Consider the following 18,794-nt stretch of genomic DNA (forward strand, 5'->3'; position numbering starts at 1 on the left):
TGGGTTTAAAGAAAGTGATATGATGTAAGTGACCATGTCAGTTGTGGAAAATACTTGCAGGGCTGTCTCAGAGGTGGCGGCCTTAGGGGGCCCAGCTGTGTGCCTGGAGGTCCCCTTCCGGCTCTGGGAGGTAGATGCAGGCCTGAGACCAGCCACAGCTCCTGTTCACAGGCGGAAGCTGGCCCAGCTGCAGGTGGCCTATCACCAGCTCTTCCAGGACTATGACAACCACATCAAAAGTAGCGTGGTGAGCGGTGAGCGCAAGCGAGTGAGTATGGCGGCTTGGGCCATCCAGGGTGAGCCTTGGCCCTTCCTGTCACCACAACACAGTTTGGCCTTTGGGAGGGACAGTGTGTGTAGCTGGGCCAGTTCAGGAAAGGCCACTGGACAGGCCTTGGGGTGGGCTTGGCCCCACCCTTGGGATTCTCTCCCTGGAGGGCAGGAGATACACTTGTTGCTGAGGCCAGGTTTCCTGAGCCAGGGTACGTCTGAGGAATGCTTGTACCCTGGTGTGGCAAGGCAGCTGGGAGCCCTCTCCTAGTCTGTCCTCACCAGCCCTAAACTGGTGATTACGTGTCAAGAAGGACATTGTCAATGTGAATGCATCCACAGGAGATTTGTAAGGATTATGCCTCAAACCAGGTCACAGGAGGAAGAGTTAGTTATAAAAATGGCCACTTAATCTCCAGGGGGAAGTCAGTCTTGGGAGAGTGCGCATGTGCATGTGTCTACGTGTGGGGCCCCTGTGGGACAAGTGGGCTCTGCCTAGGTGCCAGAGTGGGGGACCAATAGGAGGTGGCTCAGCTGTGTGTGCAGGGGAGGAGGGTGACCCTGTCTTCGAAGGGTCACAGGTCTATCCGGCTGGTGACTCTGAGGGGAACGAGTATGGGGGAGGTGGCGCCCCATGGCCTCAGAGGTCCCCTCAGTCCCAAGGAGAACCTTGCCGCATCCTGTCCTGGGCTGGGGTGGGACACGGGCTTCTCCTCTCCTCACACAGTAGTGGGGTCGCATGACCGGCTCCGTTGCTCTGGCTGCTTGCCGTCCTCACTGTATTAGTGCCCCGGAACTCCTAGGGGATGCAGCTGGAGGACCTGAAGCAGCAGCTGCAGCAGGCCGAGGAGGCCCTTGTGGCCAAGCAGGAGGTGATTGACAAGCTGAAAGAGGAGGCTGAGCAGCACAAGATGGTGATGGAGACGGTGCCAGTCCTAAAGGCACAGGTGAAGCCCTCCTGTAGATGTCGTCTCGAGTGGCCTCGTGTTCTGTGGGCCACACTTCCCTTGCCTCTCTGTGCCTGTGGGGTCATTTGCTGGCCCGTCTGCTCCCTCTGTTGCCAGGGGCTGGGGCCAGGGGTGGGGGTGGCTCAGCTCTGTCCCCAGGGCCCAGGAGGGCCCACTAGTGGCTAGTGGCACGTCCCTCTCATACCTGCCAGGCGGACATCTACAAGGCCGACTTCCAGGCAGAGCGGCAGGCCCGGGAGAAACTGGCAGAGAAGAAGGAGGTGCTGCAGGAGCAGCTGGACCAGCTGCAGCGCGAGTTCGGCAAGCTCAAGGCCAGCTGCCAGGAGTCGGCCAGGTGGGGCTGGTGTGGGCCCTGGCCCTCTGCCCTGCCCCAGGGACCGTGGCCACTCCGGGGGGAGCTCCTAGCCCTGCCTGCATACACACTGAGCGGACAGTTGGCATCTCCCCAGGATCGAGGACCTGAGGAAGCGGCATGTAGAGGTCCCGCAGCCTGCACTGCCCCCTACCTCTGGTGAGTGGTGTGCATCAGGTGTGTATCAGGAGCCCGGCCCCGGCTCTGGATGGATGTCGCGCTGTGGTGGCTGATGGTCACACGTGGATAGTGACCCCTTCAGCCAAGGCCCCAGCACCTTGCTGTCCCATTTCTCTGACACCCAACTGGCCTGTTCTCTGTCCCCAGTGCACCACTCCTTTCACATGCCCAACCAGAGGAGGAGTCCCCCTGAGGAGCCCCCCGACTTTTGCTGTCCCAAATGCCAGTATCAGGCGCCTGACATGGACACCCTGCAGATCCACGTCATGGAGTGCATCGAGTAGGACCTGCTGCTGCCACACCTGGGACCTTGCCACCTTTGCCACCCTTCCCAGTCCAGAATCGAGGGCTTGGTGCCACAGAGCAGGTCCAGTGGGTAGCTGGCTTCAGCCCTTTGCTCTTCCATTCCTCTCCTTCCCTTCTGTCTGCCTGAACGGCTCGCCTCTCCTGCCAGCCCCCAGAATCCAAGAGGGAGAGGCTCTAGAGATGGGGAACCTCCCCAGCGCCCGCCCTAGCACTGCCTCTCCTGGCGGAGCTCCCATGGGGCACCTGCCCGTGGCATTCAGCCAGTGCCACTGGTGGGCCTTTGGGTCGGTGCCAGTGTTTCTGCTCAGAAATAATGGTGCAGTGAAAGTGCTGGCACACTATTCATGTGTGTCTTTGGGCTGGAGGTCAAGAGGTGGAGCTGTGGCCTCTGAGGGCTGGGCGGGTGGACCTCTGCTTTGCGGCCATCCCAGGGCCCTTTTCCCCCAAAAGTGGAAGCCTCTTTCCCAAGGGCTGCTGGGGCCATTTTACTCTGGCTGTGAGCAGGCTGCCCTTGTTTTTCAGCTGTTTTTCTATTGGGTTGTTGTCTTTTCTTTCACGGTTTTTAGCAGCACTGTGGTCATTGGGCAAGAGGACCTCTTGTCTGTGATAGAAACTGCACACATCTTTTCCCACTTTGTTTTTGCTACCAATGGTTTTCGGCCTTGAAGGTTTTTTGGGTTTTTGAGGCAAGGTCTCATTATGTATCCCAGGCTGGGCTCAAACTCCTGATCCTCCTGCTTTAGCCTCCTGGGGTGCTGGGATTACAGGTGTGCCCCCTCTGCCTGGCAGAGGTTTATATTTTTATGTAGTCATGTCCGTTTTCTCCCTTGTACGGCTTTGAGTTTGGAGTTGCCAGCCCTCTGTGGCCTGCCAGAGGGGTGCTTCACGCTTGTACACTTTTCTTCCACAAGCACCAAAGTGTGCCCTCGCCTTTGCATTGTGTATATTGCCTGGTGCTGGTGGTGACCACAGTCCATCATGTTCTAGAAGTCAGTGATGCCATGTCCTCCACTAACCCCAAATGCCCTGGCCTTACAAGTGGAAGCCAGTTGGCACTGATGGATAGATCAGGAACAGTAGGGCATTCTTCACTCTGCGAGAGGTTCTGGGCACTTGGAGGATGGCACAGCAATTCTGGTGCATGGAAGAAAGCTGAAGTTGGGAAGGCCTGCAGTGCGCATGCAGCCCCAACTCGGCCCCACCCCCACATTCTTTGGACCAGTACTTCCTTCTGTGTGCCTGTGAGAGGCCTGGCTGCTTAGTCTCCAAGGCCTGTAGAGATCAGCCTGAGTCTGTAAGGGCAGCAAGCAGCAGCCTTTCTGTTTCCTAAAGTCCAGGCCTATTACCCCCTGGACTTTGGGAAAGTACTGAAGGCACGGACAGGTTCTGTCATGGGCCCTGCGTTTCAGTCCTGGTCTTGCAACTTTTTTGCAAGAGCGCTCTTAGTTCTGTTTTACCATAAACCTGGTGGCTTAAGACAACAAAAACTCATTCTCTCATGTTTTGGAAAGCAGAATCTGAAGGCAAGTTGTTTCTTTGGTCTTTTTCTTTTTCTTTCTCTCTCTCTTTCTCATCTGTCTCTCTCTCTCATCTCTCTCTCTCTGTCTCTCTTCTTTTTTTTCTTGAGACAGGATCTTGCTATGTGGCCCAGGCTGCCCTGGAACTCTCCTGATCCTCTTGACTCACCCTCCTGACTCAGCCTCCTAGGTGCTGGGATGACAGGCACGTACCACCATGCCCATCTCAAGTTGTGTCTTCATGAGGCTCTGAGAATTAGTCCCAGGCCTGCAGCAAGCTTTGGGCAGTTGCTGGCTGTCTTGGTGTTCCTTGGCTTGTAGACCCCACCTTTTGGGCTCTGCCTCTGGTCATGTGGCCACCTCCTCCTTTGTCTGTATCTTATAAGGACACCACATCTAGGATTCAGGATCCTCTGGATAAGCCAGGTGATTTCACCTCAAGATCCTTACCTTCATTACATCTTCAAAGACCTTTTTTTTTTTTTATTGGTACCGGGGATTGAACTCAGGACCTTGCGCTTGTGAGGCAGGTGGCGGAACCACTGAGCTCAATCCCCGGCCCCTTCAAAGACCTTTTTCCCTAATCTCACACTCATAAGTCCTAGGGGCCAGGACCTGCACAGAGAGTTCAAGTCACCTTCAGCTCCAATTGGGGCAGACTCAGGGGCCTCCCTGCTCTGCATCTCTGCTGGAGGGATCTGGCCCGAGGGTGATGGTCACTGGGTTGCAGGCACGGAGACATCTGTCTCCAGGTGGATGCTGCCACCCGGGCCGGCGGATGGGGCAGGAGAGGCAGGCGTGTCACAGGAGGACAGGCTGTGGGGCACTGTTCCCCGGGTAATGGCCGCTGGCTATGGTGGAGGCTTCGTGCTTTGCAGGAGGGTGAACAGAGGGCTGTGTGAGCCCTCCCCAGTCAGCAGAGTGTGAGCGAGGGTCGCCTGGGGGCACCAGGTGGGGCAGGATCAGAGCTGGACCTAGGCCCTTCCTGCCGCCTGGCGGCACCCTATGTTGGACAGCATTCTACCACTGGCCCAGACCCAGGATGTACCGCTGCCTCTTCTGGTGCTACTTAGACTGGGGAAGTTCCCACAAGGGAACCCACCTCTTCGCCTTAGCAGCCATGGTCCCCACTGCATCCTGCTGCCCAGCGCCCACGAGAACTCCAGCTGGCCAGTGAGCCTGGTGTGAGCAGGACAGACTGCAGGCGCTCATGGGAGCGGAAGTGGTGTCAATATGGCAACACGTGCAGCCCTGGGCATGGCGCCCTGCCAGCAAGGCATGGCCACAGCCTTGTGATGTTGCCCCTCTGAGGGGATTGCGTGGTGAGATGGAGCCAGCACTGGGGAGCATCCTAAGACAGTTGGGTGCTAACAGCAACTTCTGCCTTGGAGAGGCTCACGCTCCATCCTCTGTAACCGCCAAAGGCCATACTGAAGTCAGAGACCATGAATCTGGTGACACAGGCCCACATAGCCAGCCTTTTAAGCATCTTGATACATACAATATGCCCTGGAGTTAGTGTGAAAAGACCTAGCCATGAAATTAATTGTAAAGTGTGAAATAAAGTAAATGCTGCAAGTGTGCACCCGGGTATCATTTGGGTGGATGTGGTGAGATAGCCAGTAATGAAAATTTCCTGACGTGTTTGTATATTTTCTCCATGCACAGTTGTGTGCATTACTTTGATCCAAAGTTAGCCTTTATGTTAGTGCAACTCAGATTTTCTGTGTGCCAGTGACCAAGGAGAGCTCACTGGTGATACAGCTTTCTTAATGGGGCAAGGGCTGGGCGTGGTGACGCACACCTGTCATCCCAGCACTCAGGAGGCCGAGGCAGGAGGACTGCTGTGAGTTTGAGGCCAGCCTGGGCTATGTAGTGAGTTCAAGGCCATCCTAGATGACATATCGACACCCTGTCAAACAAAAAGGTAAGTGGTATGGAAACACTGAGGTCATGTCCCACAATGACGAAGAGTGAAACTGCAGCCAGAAGAGGTAGGGTGCAAGGTGCAAACTAATTTATTTAAAAGACATAAAGACAAGGAAGTAAAAGATACAAAGGTGAGGAAGCAGAGCCCTTGCTGTCCAGGAGGGGTTCTGAGCAGGACACCACGGGGGCTCTGTGTCCAGGGTGTCTTAGGGGTTTGGGGTTTAGAAGGGCGTGTGGGGCTTTGTGTAAGCTCTGTGATCTCTATTCTGTAGTGAGGTGGGACAGAAGAAAGGTGGAAAGAGACAAGTCAACTATAAATTGTACTTTTTAAAAATTTTATAAATTGTACTTTTAGGAAGACTGCAACTTCCAGGACTTAGCCAAAATGACCCAAGGTGACCTATCACTAAAAGGCCATACATTGGCTCAATTAAGAAAGGAGCAGGCTGGCCAGGGATTTAGCTCAGTAGTTTTGCCGCCTGCTGCGCAAGCGCAAGGACCTGAGTTCGAGCCTCGGTACCAAGAAAGAAGACAAAAGGAGCAGGCTGAGAGGCTTCAGAGAAAGTTTGAGTTACCTATCTAAAACAAAGCCCTGCCATTCCTGAGGGACGAGCTAGTACCCTTCTTGGGAGGCACCACTTTTTCTTGGCTTTACATCCCAAGAAAAGTATAAACTTTCCCAGTTCCAAACTAATGTGTACCCACTCTCAAGTGTGTCCTAGATCTCTGATAAACCTTTGTGTACCCTTTAGTGATACATCCACGACAGAAGTCAGCATCCTGCCACAGAGGGTGGGTTAAGTTCCTTAGTTTGGCTTTGGAATCTTGGACCCAACCTGGTGGTAACAGGAGACTTCACTTCCTGGGGTCCTGGCAGTGTGAGGTCTCTGGAGGCCGAGACTGCAGACTCCTCCTGGGGCTGCTGTCCTCACTGCCTAAGAGAATCTTAACTCCTGATTCACTAGTTCTGTTTTTGCAAGGGAGCCAGGTGAAATGCACACCTGTAATTCCAGCATTCTGGGAGGCTGAAGCCAGGGATTGCAAGTTCAAGCCCAGCTCAGGGAATTTAGTGACAGCAAGACCCTGCCTCAAAATAGATGTAAAAGCTGGGGATTTAGTTCAGTGGCAACATGCCTTCCTTGCAAGTGCAAGGTCCTGAGTTCGATTCTTGGTAATGGGAAAAAAATGTAAAAAGTGGGGCATGTAGCTCAGTGTGAAGGCCCTGGGTTCAATCCCCAGTACCTCAAAAGAAAGAACAAAAAGCTAGGCTAGGGACCACCAGATCAACACTTTTTACATGAGGGCTTGTATGTCCTGGATTTCCTGTGACTGCTGAAACAAAATACCACACATGGGGGAATTAAACAGCAATTTCTTGTCCCACAGTTCTGGGGTCCAGGGGTCTGAGGTGAAGGTGTGGCAGGCTGGGTTCCTTCTAGGGGCCGTGCAGGAACCTGGCCCAGCGCCTGGGGGCCCCAGCAGTCCTTGGCACTCCTGGGCTGGCAGCCTCTGCCTCTGTCATCTCAAGGCCACCTCCCTGTGTGTTCCCTCCCCTCTTTGTATAAGGACTCCAGTGTCAAATAGGAACAAAAGTGGGCATTTATCAGAGCCCCAATAACAGACTGTTCAGTGACGACTGGCAGCGGAGAAAGAGCTGAGCTCTGGGAGCACCTGCAGAGGTGACCGGGGGTCCTAGAGAGACCAGGGGCTGCAGTGTGGCTCAGAGGTGGAGAGTGCATTTAGCATGCATGGGCCCTGGGGTCCTGTCACTTTCTGGGCGCTGGGACAGCTTAAAGGAGGAGGGATTGTTTGGCTCTCAGCTTCAGAGGGTTCAGTCCACGGTTGGTCAGCTGCTCCAAGGCAGGAACAGCGTGGTAGAAGGGCCTGGTGGGGGAGAGCTCCTCACCCATGGCAGCCAGGAAGCAGAGTTCGGTGAGCAGCTGGGGACAGGAACACACACTTCCAGGTCACCCCACGGACCCTCCTCCTCCACCAGGGCCCCTCCTAACAGCGCATCAGCCATGAACCCATCCACGGGTGAATCTGCTCATGACTACAGCACCCTGTGATCCAGTCACCTTCCAAAGCCCCGCCTCTGGACACAGGAGACTTGGGGGCGGCATTCTAGATTCAGACCATACCACTGGGTCTGGAGGAGGGGAAAGAAGAGGAATCAGGATGAATCTGGACTTGGGGCTTAAGCAGCTTGGTACCCTGGGCCACATACCAAGATGGGGACTGTAGGGAAAGGAGGGCAGATTGATAGGGAAATGATAGGATTGAGGCTGCAGTAAGCTTTCAGGCAAATCCTGATTAGAAAGAGTTAAGTCTTTGCTGGAAGGAGTAGTTAGGAGTAGTGGGAGAGCTGATAAAGCATGGCTCCACCAGAGACCCAACCAAAGTTAGCTGTTCCTCACCACCTGCAATAAAGTACAAAGGAGACAAAATAGGGAGGGAGCTACACAACAGAAAACTAACTTAGGACGTAAGATATATACTCATATCTGGACACTCATATATATGAGCACTATGTTTCTCTTGCCTTAATTGCTAACTTGACCTTATATGTATGGTCCCTCCTAAACAGCCTATACATTTCAGAGACAGGGCCTGACAGGACAAAGAAGACTAAACAAAGCTCACTGGGAAATTTGCGAGTAGACTATCTCAAATCTATAAAGAACTTAAAAAAAATCAGACCTCCCAAATTTAAAGACCCAATCCAAAACTGGGCATCTGAAATGAACAGACATTTCTCAGACAAAGAAGTAGACATGGCAAATAAACATGAAAAAAATGTTCAACATCACTGGTCATTGGAGACATGCAAATGAAAACAACGCTGAGATTCCACCTCACTCCAGAAAGAATGGCTGCTATCATGAAATGAACCAATAACAAATGCTGGTGGGGCTGTGGGGAAAGAGGAACCCTGCTCCACTGCTGGTGGGAGTGCAGACTGGTGCAAGCACTGTGGAAATCAGTATGGAGATACCTCAAAGAACTAGGACTGGAAGTCCCATTTGACCCCACTATTCCCCTGCTGAGTATCTTCCCCAAAGAATTAAAAGAATCATACCACAGTGATATATGTGCGCCCAGGTTCATAGCAGCACAGTTTGTAATAGCTAAAACTTGGAAACAGCCCAAATGCCCATCAACTGGCGACTGGATCAAGAAAATGTGTGTGTGTGGTTTTTTTTAATAAAATGGAGTACTACTCAGCCATCAAAAACGAGAAATTAGAGACATTTATAGCTAAGTGGATGCACGTTGAGGCAATACTCCTAAGTGAAATAAACAGGACACACGTGTAAATACCGAAGAGTTTCTCTGGTGTGAGAAACTGAAAGTGTAAATAAGGACTAAAAGGTATAATAGGTAATGTGAAATAGGAAGAAAAGGGGCAAAGGGGAAGGAAGAGGGAGGGCTAGGGGAAAAGAAAGGAGGGAATGGAATTAATATGAGAAAATGGAAACAAAGTCTTTGTAAATAGGGAAGAAAGGAGGGGTTGAAGGGAGGGCAGGGGAAGGAGGAAAAATAAGAACCAAGAGAGATTATGTAAAGGTGCAAATTTCCAATGATGAATGTCATTATATTGTATACCTAAAATGTACCAATAAAAGGATATACAAAAAACAATTTGCAAGTAGATGATGGTGAGAGGGTTGGGCCCTTCTGGCCTGGGACAGCCAATCAGGTTGTGATAAACTCTAGGGGAAGAGTTTTTCTTCCACTTGATAAAAAGAGGCTGAAGACAAAGGCCTTTGGGTTTTCTGACCCCAGACTCCCTACTCTCTCTCACAGGGTAGCTGTTTGTCCCTTCCTTTCCTCCTTTCCTGCAAATAAAGTGTCTTTCTTTCCTTAAACTTTGTCCCTCTAATTCTTTATTGGAACAGAGTTGATGATCCAAGCGAACAGCTCAGATAGCGAGAGCAATGAAGCCAGAGCTGCGGTGTGGTGTGCACACTCCGCACACCACAGAACCAGGGAGCCCCTGGGCTGGTGCTCCAGGAGAGCACAGCAGGGAGGGGCCAGCTGGGGCCCAAGCAGGAGTGGGGAGCCTGGCTGTCCGAAGTTGTCTTGGAGGCAGCGGGCTGGCTGCCGAGGGAGCCCTGTCTCGGAAGTCCAAGTCTTCAAGTCCAGTTCTGCTTTGGCCAGGGTTAGTGTGAGGAGTCATCTTCCTGGTTTTTCACATGGGGCCTGGAATCTGTGCCTCACAAGGCGGGTGGCCAGGGCATTGTGATAAACCTGCTGTGTGCTTTGCTGTGTGCCCAGCAGAGCTTTCTGAGGCTCTTAAGACTTAAGCTCCATCCCCAGCCTCATGAGGTTGGGTCCAGCCTTTTCTTCCCTTCCAGAAACACACAACACTTCTATATCTTCGTCCCTGTTGTCCCCTCTTTTGGGAAGGATCTGTCCTCTAATCCTGTTTTTTGAGACAGGGTCTCACTATGTAGTCTAAGCTGGTCTTGAACTCACAGCGATTCTCTTGCCCCAGCTTCCTGAGTGCTGGGATGACAGGTGTGTGCCACCACAGCCGGCTGTCCCCTAATCTTTGCAAGGCTGGCTTTTATTTGGTCATTCAGCTCTAAGGGTAAAATCATTTCTTTCATCTGAAGATTTTGTCCTAAATCACATTTCCCTGCTAGGCAGTCAGGTGACTGGATTTTTTTCTGTTTTGTCTTCTCTCTCCCTCCATTACAGGACGAGCAGCAGCTTCTGCTGCCCTAATTGGGCTGCATCCCTGGGGACAGTGCTCAGCATAGAGCCACCTCTGTGGGCATTTATGGGTGACATGAACTTGTCTCGTAGAGCCATCGAGATTCCTGTCAATTTTTAAAAATTTAACTTTATTGGTACACTTGATACACATAATGGTCACGTTCATCATAGAGATTTTTGTTTGTTTCTTTGAGATGAGAGGTCTCACTGTGTAGCCCAGGCTGACCTTGAACTTGCAACGATTTTCCTGCCTCAGCCTCCCGAGTGCTAGGATGACAGGTGTGCATCACCATGCCTGGCTTCCTCATAAGCATTTAAAAAAATTGTTCAGAATTTGGATGGGTAGTGCATGTTGGCTTCTGATGCTTGACAAGAGACTCAGGTCACATGCCCAAGACCCAGTCTGCCTGGGTTTCCTCATCTGCTCCCTCTGTCTCTCTCTCATCACAGAAGTCATGAAGGGGGGTGCGGAGAACATCTGCAAAGTTACTGATTGGATGGAGCATGTCATGCACTGAAGGCCGCACTGAGCCCAATGGAGAAGGAAAGACAGAGAATAATGTAGAAGTTTTAAACTTTTAGGCCTTCAAGTCTTAAGAATCCTCACAGGCCCTTATTTGGCTCCTATTTACCCAGAAACAGGCAGACATGCTGGTAGAAGAAGTCGAGCTGGAGCGCCTTAGGCTGTTCTGTATGGAAGATTCTGGTCAGAGCTCAGAAGGCCGGAAAGCCACTAAAGACCAGGCTCAGGAGGTTTCTGTTGGGAAGAAGGACTGCATTGGCTGCTGGACTCCAGACATGTGTGTTATGGGTTGGCAGAAAGTTTGTCCGCATTTTACTCATGTCCAGAGACTTTGCCTGAGACTGAGATTAAGGGTGGTGGACTAATTAACCTTGCAGAAGAGATTTCAAGGCAATCTAATGTTGAAGCCGTGGCATGGCTACTGTTGGGGGCTAAATTTTAGCCAGATCTATGCAAAGAGCCCAGCAGAATGATTTAAAATACTTTGAATTTGGCCAGAAAGAAAGCTCCTGTAAAGCTGTGGATTGCAAAGATGGAGCAGAGGAGATCCTGATTGCTGAGAAGGAACAAGAGAATAGAAAAGATGGCCTTAGGGCCTCACAAGGAGCAGCAGGACTCCACCCTTTGCAGCCTCCAAATTGCAAAAGATGAAGTCTTTGATTTGAGAAGAAAGCCCCAGAGAACCGTCTTTGAGAATGGTGGCAGCCTAGAGAATTTGTTCCTCGAGACTGGGTTCAGAGTGCTCAGCGATCCAGGCACTGGACCCCTACAGCTGAGAGAAGGAACTTTGGCCTACTGCTCCAGCTGGCAGCAAATATGGGCGTCAACCACATGGTGCTGGTTTTAGGTGCATGCAAAATACAAGAGTTGTGGGGTCAGTAGGCTTCCACCCAGATTTCAGAAGCAGGCCTGGGAGGCCAGGCAGTGTTCCTGAGAGGGCAGTGTGTGAAGCTGTGGGTGTGAATTCAAAGGTGCAGTGGAGACCCCAGAAGTTTGGAGAAGCCAGGACCATGGATTGTTTGAAGAAAACTGCAAGGAGGGAGCAGAGCAGGCCCAGAGAGAAGCCATGGGAGATATAACCCCCCCGTAGTGTCATGGGGCAGAGCCACCCAAGCCTTTTGGAGTTTACAACTTGCCACAGATTGTCTCAGATGCTGAAGTGGAACTATGGGATTGAATGTTTGCCCTACTGGATTTTGGACTTGCCTTGGTCCCATTCCTCTGTACCCTCCTGTTTGTACCTTTTGGAATGGGAATGTCTATCTTGTGCACTGAATGTTGGAAGTGTTTGACTTTCTTTTCCTTTGGACAGGGGCTTGCAGCTAAGAGTTTGTCTTAAGTCTCAGAGGAGACTTTGGACTTGGACTTTTCAGCAATGCTGAAACTGTTAGGACTTTGGCAACTCTTAGAGGTGGACTAAATGGGTTTTTTTTTTTGCATAAAGGGATATGCATGAGGCTTTGGGGGTCCAGCAGCAGAATGTTGTGGTTTGTGTTGAGATGTCTCCCCAAAGCCTCATGCAGATGAGGTGGAACTTACTTTCTCAGAGGTGGCTGAATCTGGAATGTGTGATGCTGGGATTAAGGGCCCATGATTACTAAATCACTACATGTGAGATAGTGGTTTAGCACCACCCTAATCCTGGTAGTCTGGATGAGATAAAAGAGGTAGAAAGACATGGTGAAGGCCCCTTGTTGCCTTTGCTACTTTGTGCACGCCATGTTGTTTCTCCTCCGTGATGCCTGTTTGCCATCTCAGCCTTGGAGCCAGCTGATTATGGACTGAAACCTCTACGAACTGTGAGCCAAATAAACCCCTTCTCCTTTAACTTTTGGTGCCAGGTATTTTGTCTCAGCAGGGAGAGAAAAGTAACTAACACAAGGCCTGTGGTAAGGCAGGAACATCATGGCCGAAGAGCATGACAAGAGGAAAGCTGCTCACCAACCACATGGCAGCCAAGAAGCAGAGAAAGCTAGAGAGAGGAGGATGGAGTCAGGGACAAGGTATACTCTTCAAAGGCATGCCTGCTGGGGCCTCCTTCCTCCAATTAAACCCCACTTCTTCAGAGACTATTCAGCTATGAGCTTATCAATAGATCAATGTATTGATGATGAGTTAGTGCTTCATGATCCAATCACTGGTCTGGTCCCCATCTGTGAACATTGTTACATTGGGCATCAATATTTCAATACCTAAGATTTTGGGGATACTTTTTTCAGTACTGAGGATTGGACCCAGAGCCTTGTGCATGTTAGGCAAGTGCTCTATCACTGAGCCACACCACAGCCCATTTTTAAATTTTATTTTGATACAGGGTCTTGCTGAGCTGCTCAGGTTGGCCTCAAATTCCTGCCTCAGTCTCCCAAGTAGCTAGGATGGCAGTGGTTCACCACCACACCTGGCTTGGGGGACATTTTAGATTCAAAGCATAAAAAGGGCCAGGCATAGTGGTGCACCTGTGTCATCCCAGCACTTGGGAGGCTGAGGCAGGAGGATCACTGTGAGTTTGAGGCCAACGTGGGCTACACAGTGAGTTCAAGGCCAACCTGAACTACATAGAAAGACCTTGTCTCAAACAAAATAATACAAAACAAAACAACCCCCCAAAACCAAAAGCATAATAAGGTACAGGACATATATATGAGAATTACAAAACATTGCTGAAAGAACTTAAAGAAGACCTTAAAAAAAAAAAAGAAAGACATCCTATTTAGGTTAACAATCCATTTGGGGTCAAGTTTTGGTTTTGGGCTTTTTTTTTCTTTTTGGTACCAGGGATCGAACTCAGGACCTTGCACTTGTGAGGGAGGCGGCAAAACCACTGAGCTACATCCCCGGCCTGGTTTTGGTTTTTTTTTTGAGACAGGGTCTTGCCATGTAGTTCAGGCTAGCCTTGAACTCAATTTTTGTATATAGTGGGTCCAACATCATTTTTTGGCACATGGATACTTGGTTGTTTGAATGCCATTTGTTGGAAAGACTGTTTTCATGTATCAAACAGTCTTGGTACTCATGTTGGAAATCAATTGACCATGAATGTATGGGTTTATTTCTGGACTATCTGGATTGGAAGACACAATATTGTTAAAAGTGATCCAAAAAAAAAATGATCTAAAGATTCAAGGCAATCCCTACCACAATTCTAACGACTTTTTTTTTTCAGAAATGCCAATCCTCAAATTCATGTGGAATTATAAGGAGCTCCAAATAGCCAAAACAATGTTGAAAAAGAACAAAGTTGTAGGACTCATATTTCCTGATTTCAAAGCTTATTACAAAGCTATAGGGATCAAAACAGCGTGATATTGGCATAAGGACACAAAAACCAATGGAATAGAACAAGTGTGTGTGATGCCTTGGTTGCTCGCTCTACTCGCCCTGCGGAGGGCGAGCTATGGGAGAGGCTGACAGTTCAGTGTCCTATAAACACACGGGAAAATGCCCAGGGGCCCCCTCCTCTGAGAAGCCCCTCCAGCCATTTCTTTCCTTTGATCTGAGGACCACAGTTGATGCCAGCAAGACAGCATCTTGCCCTCTCCACCAAGGTGCCACACACAAACTGGGAGGAGTTGGGGGGGGGGAGGTGTCCCACAGCAACCAACAGAAACGTGATATAGGTACAATGGAGCTCTTGTGGCTGAAAAGGCAAGAAAAGGAACACAGGACAAAGACGAAGTGAAAATGAAGATGAATCCATGGGCAAGAAGACAACGATGAGCTCTGTGTCCAGCCCATTGTTTGTGAGAGCTGTGTCTTCTAAGCCTCTCCTCCACCCAATGCCAATCTCAGGACTTTGAAGGAAGACCAGAGAATTCAAGCCACTACAGGGTGTGCTTTTATGCCAGCTCTTTGGTATCCTCAATGCCCTGTTCTCCGTGGGCTGTGTTCTACACGTTTGTTTGTTTGTTTGTTTGTTTTGGGGGTGCTCTATCGCGGATCAAACTCAGGACCTTGCACTTGCGAGGTAGGTGCGGTGCCACTGAGCTAAATCACCGCCACTGAGCTAAATCACCGGCCCTCTGAACAACAATCTTGTCATTGGAAGGACCTCTCCTCTCACCAGGCCCTGGCTGGGGTCCTGTCTCCACCTGGTGCCATACTTTGTGTCCCCGTGTGGAGGCCCAGGGCTCCCCGGCGGTGCCATCCCCACCTCCCACCTACAGTGGTTCCTCCCCTGTCCACTTGACCACCTCCAGACACAAAAGTAGACACAGAGTCACCTGCCAGTTGAGGGCCCAGGCACCTGAAGCCAGGCTGATGAGTCAGAAGACTGTTCCCCAGATCTGGCTTCAGGACGACACGATGGGACATGACAGTGACGAATGTCACTGAAGGCGCAAGTATCCTGGGCAAATCCTGAAGACCGGCACTGGCAGGGATCCACATGCCCAATATCGTGTCCCCAGGCCTGGACCTCTTGTGTGGGGAAGGGGACAGATGGCCTTGGACAGGCTTGGCTTGGAAGCACCCTTTGCCGCCGGAACTCTGTGATGGGGGATGAGCCTGCACAGTGCCCATGGGTGGGGCGGCCCCTATGGGCACCACGTGGTCTTTCTGGGATGCTTGGGGGGCTTGAGGAGGGGGTGGGCTCGGCGGGAACCAGCCACATGTCAAAGGTATTAGGGCATGCGCACATGGGAGTGGCAGCCTTGTAGCTTTAAGGGCCAGGGTATAACAGCACTGACTCCTCTTCACATGGGCCTAAGGGGATCTGTTTGTGCAGGCTTCTTAGGTCTACAGGGCAGAGCTTCTCAAGGGAGCCCTCATTCGTTGTTGTTCCGTGTGTGTGTGTGTGTATGTGTGTGTGTGAGTGTGAGTGTGTGTGTATGTCTGTAAACCAGTCACTGGCTAGGAGGCTTCGCAAGTGTGTGTTTGCGCAGGCGCCTTGGACCTCCCAAGTTACCTTGCGCGTTAGGAGGCGGGGTCTTCTTGCTGGAGCAGCAGGTCGGTGGAGGACGAGGCCTTCTTCAAGATGGGTTCTGAGGCTGACGAAGTAGGAGACGTGCCGGTAGCAGAAGAAGGGGAAGCTGTTGCGGTGGTTGAGGCGGGTGCTGTCGCTGGCCAGGTTGGGCCAGGTGGTCCTGTGGTCCCTGAGGAGCCTCGTGGTCCTGAGGGGCCTGGTGGGCCCGGCGGGCCCGGCGGGCCCGGCGGCCCCGGAGTTCCTGGCGGGCCCGGGAATCCCGGTGATCCCGATGACGCTCGTGATCCCGGCCGCCTGGACCCTCCCGGAGGCCATGGCGAGGGCGGAGAGGCCCACGCGGCTGTTGCTGTGGTGCCACATACGATGGGGCCCAGCGGGGACGCCACAGGCGGAGGCGGGGGTGAGCAACCGTCCAGGGCCGGCTGGGGCATGGGGCGGGCGCCGGAAGCCCGAGGGCTTCGTAGGGGGCGGTGCCTTCCCGGGCGGGCGGGGCCCTGGGCCACCATCCCGAGCCCTTCTCGCTTCCTCCTAGACAACTGACGCCGACCTAGGACGCGAAGCCTTCGGAGATGGCGCCCCCGACCCTGATCCTGATTCCCGCAGCCTGAGCCTCCCGGAGCAGCCGCTCCGCAGCCCAGAGATGCCCTGGGCCGCAGTCCAGTCCTTGGCGGTCACCCCGAAAATAAACCTGAGCTGCTCGCCCAGCGTCTGGGTTTCTTTGAAGCTGCGATGCCGCCAAATCCTCCTCCGCCCCGCCCCCCCCCCCCCCAGCGGTCCGCGGCGCCCAAGGGGAACTTAGTGGGCCTTCATTCAGCTCTCACTCTCATGGGCATTTTGGAGTTTTTCTCTTGTGTTTTGAGACAGAGTCTCGCTGTGTAGGCCTGGAACCGCGCAGCCATCCTCCTGCCTCAGCCTCCTGAGTGCTGGGAAGGATTTTTTTTTTATCCATTAAGTTCATCGGTACATGTTAGGTACACAATAAGTTGCATTCATCCTTGGGATCTTGTACCTGTACGTGATGTATCTCGGTTCTTATTCTTTCCCCCTTCCCCTGCCCTCCCTTCAGCCCCTCCCTATGTACCAAGACTTTGTTTCCAGTTTTTCCTTTTCTCATTAGTTTTGCGGTATTGAGGATTGAATCCAGGGCCTTTGCACTGAGTTAGGTCCCCAGAAGTATTTTTCTTTCTTTCTTTTGTTTTTGGTACCGGGGATCGAACTCGGGACCCTGTCGTTGCGAGGCAGGCGTCGGCACCACTGAGCTAAATCCCCGGGCCTGGTTTTCTTTTTTAAAAAACATTATTTATTTACCTTTTGAAAGTATCTAATATCTGCGTCTGAAGAGAACTGGCTCCCTTGGTCCTGGTGAGAGGCGCGGGCGGTACGCTCTCCTCCACGCGCAGGGCTCCAGGTCCCCTCCCGAGAAAGCACGAAAAGAGGTCGTGTGCTGCGCCCGGGACGCTGGCTGGAACACTCGCGGCCTGGGCAGAGCCAGTGCCCCCAGGGCGACAGCAGGTGGTGGGGGAGACCCAGGGTGCGTGGCCTGAGTCCAGGGCCAGGATGCTGTGGGCTGACGCATGCGTCCCCGCAATGGGGCGGAAAAGGGGGGTGCTCAGGAGCGAGCGCCTCAGGAGTTAGCACCTTTAGAGGAAGGGCAGGAGCCAGCACGGAAGCCAGCAAGTGGATTGCAGACAGGGAGGCAGGCCTTGGGCTTGGACTTAAGCTCTAGAACTATGACCGCAGCAGGCGTGGTGGGGACTGCTTGTCATCCCAGCACTCCGGAGGCTGAGGCAGGAAGGTGGCTGCGAGTTCGAGGCCAGCCTGGGCTACATAGTGAGATCAAGGCCAGCCTGGACTACATCGAGAGACCCTGCCTCGACAAACAGGAAATAAAAAACTCAAAAACTTCAGTCGTTTTGGAGGCCTTCACACCCACCCATGTGTGGACCTGAGTGAGGGTCTCCTTCCGATGCTTACTTTGCCTTTTGCAATTCCCCGCGCCCCTTCCTGGACTTTTGGCCAAGAGGTTTTCCAGCTCCATTGACAGCAGCTGCTGTGCCAGATGTTTGGGCTCCCAGTCGCGGTGGCAGTGTCTCCCTCCTCTTCCAGGAGCCCTCCCTGGGTGCCTCTTCCTCCGTGTCCTCTCTCTTCTGCCGCCTCAGCATTTCACCACCTTCCGCGGGTCTCAGTTCTCTCCCCCCCCCTCATTTTTGGAGACAGGGTCTCTTTAAATTGCTAAATTGTCCAGGCTGGGCCCTAAATTGTGGTCCTCCTGCTTCAGCCTCCAGTGCTGGGATTATAGGCGTGAGCCACTGCGCCCAACTAGAATATATATTTTTAGTATTTTAGTAGCATTTGTATAATAAATGCATGACCTGAGACACAAGAGTAGCAACATTTGGCTTCCTGACCTTGTTTCAAATTTGTGAAGAAAGTGCTAGGACTCTGGCTAAGGCCTGGGTGACATTAGCTCCCCACTGATTGGTCCCAGTAGCTCTTTCGTAGACTTAAGTTGGATTTTCTAAATACACAACTGTGTTGTCTGTCCATGAAGGCAGTTTCACTTCTTCCTTTCCAATCAGTACCCTTTGTCGTTTTGTTTTTTGTTTTTTGAGACAAGGTCTCACTATGTAGCCCAGGCTGGCCTTGAACACCTGGCGATCCTCCTGCCTCAGCCTCCCTAGTGCTGGGATGACAGGCGTGGGCCACCACTCCTCACATGATTGGTTTTTCCTCGTAATGGGTTGGCCCTGCCTGCCTGCCTGCCCTCTTTCCTTCCCTTCCTCCATTCATCCCTCCCTCGTTTCTTTCTCTCTCTCTTTCTTTCTTTCTCTTTCTTTCTTTCTTTCTTTCTTCTTTCTTTCTTTCTTTCTTTCTTTCTTTCTTTCTTTCTTTCAACAAACCCTTGTATCAAGGGCTGAGTTTCATGGGATCACAGCGAGGGAGCTGCTCTGCTATGTAAGAACCCGGACCCAGAAGCAGGTTGCCTACGCATGGCTTAGCGCCAGGTTCCCCAGACATGTGGTAGCCAGGGGCGAGAGGGTGGCCCTTCTTCTTGAGTCTTGAGTTCAGGGCTTGCTGAGTGGGACGGAGCAGATTTCAGGGTGGG

At 52.0% G+C, this 18,794-nt stretch overlaps 1 protein-coding gene and 1 long non-coding RNA gene across 4 annotated transcripts in view; both read left to right on the forward strand.

Annotated features, from left to right (window-relative positions):
• Positions 1-5,176, forward strand: part of Ikbkg (inhibitor of nuclear factor kappa B kinase regulatory subunit gamma) — an 18,261-nt gene extending 13,085 nt beyond the window's left edge. For all 3 annotated transcript variants that reach the window (XM_004875020.4, XM_087204077.1, XM_004875021.4), the window contains exons 6-10: positions 172-268; positions 1,074-1,217; positions 1,430-1,572; positions 1,688-1,749; positions 1,918-5,176. In XM_004875020.4, the coding sequence (XP_004875077.3) occupies positions 172-268; positions 1,074-1,217; positions 1,430-1,572; positions 1,688-1,749; positions 1,918-2,054 (583 nt within the window). In that variant the 3' untranslated portion in view covers positions 2,055-5,176. The remainder of the gene's footprint in view (positions 1-171; positions 269-1,073; positions 1,218-1,429; positions 1,573-1,687; positions 1,750-1,917) is intronic.
• A 10,511-nt stretch (positions 5,177-15,687) lies between these two features.
• LOC147820552 (uncharacterized) lies at positions 15,688-16,392 on the forward strand. The gene is made up of 2 exons (XR_015448410.1): positions 15,688-16,088; positions 16,221-16,392. It is a non-coding gene; the product is annotated as an uncharacterized LOC147820552 (long non-coding RNA).
• The last annotated feature ends 2,402 nt before the right edge of the window (positions 16,393-18,794 follow it).

The sequence above is a fragment of the Heterocephalus glaber genome, unplaced genomic scaffold (assembly GCF_053883595.1).
Source record: "Heterocephalus glaber isolate CG9 unplaced genomic scaffold, H.glaber_assembly_v1.0 deba00001861, whole genome shotgun sequence".
Classification (NCBI taxonomy): Eukaryota; Metazoa; Chordata; class Mammalia; order Rodentia; family Bathyergidae; genus Heterocephalus; species Heterocephalus glaber.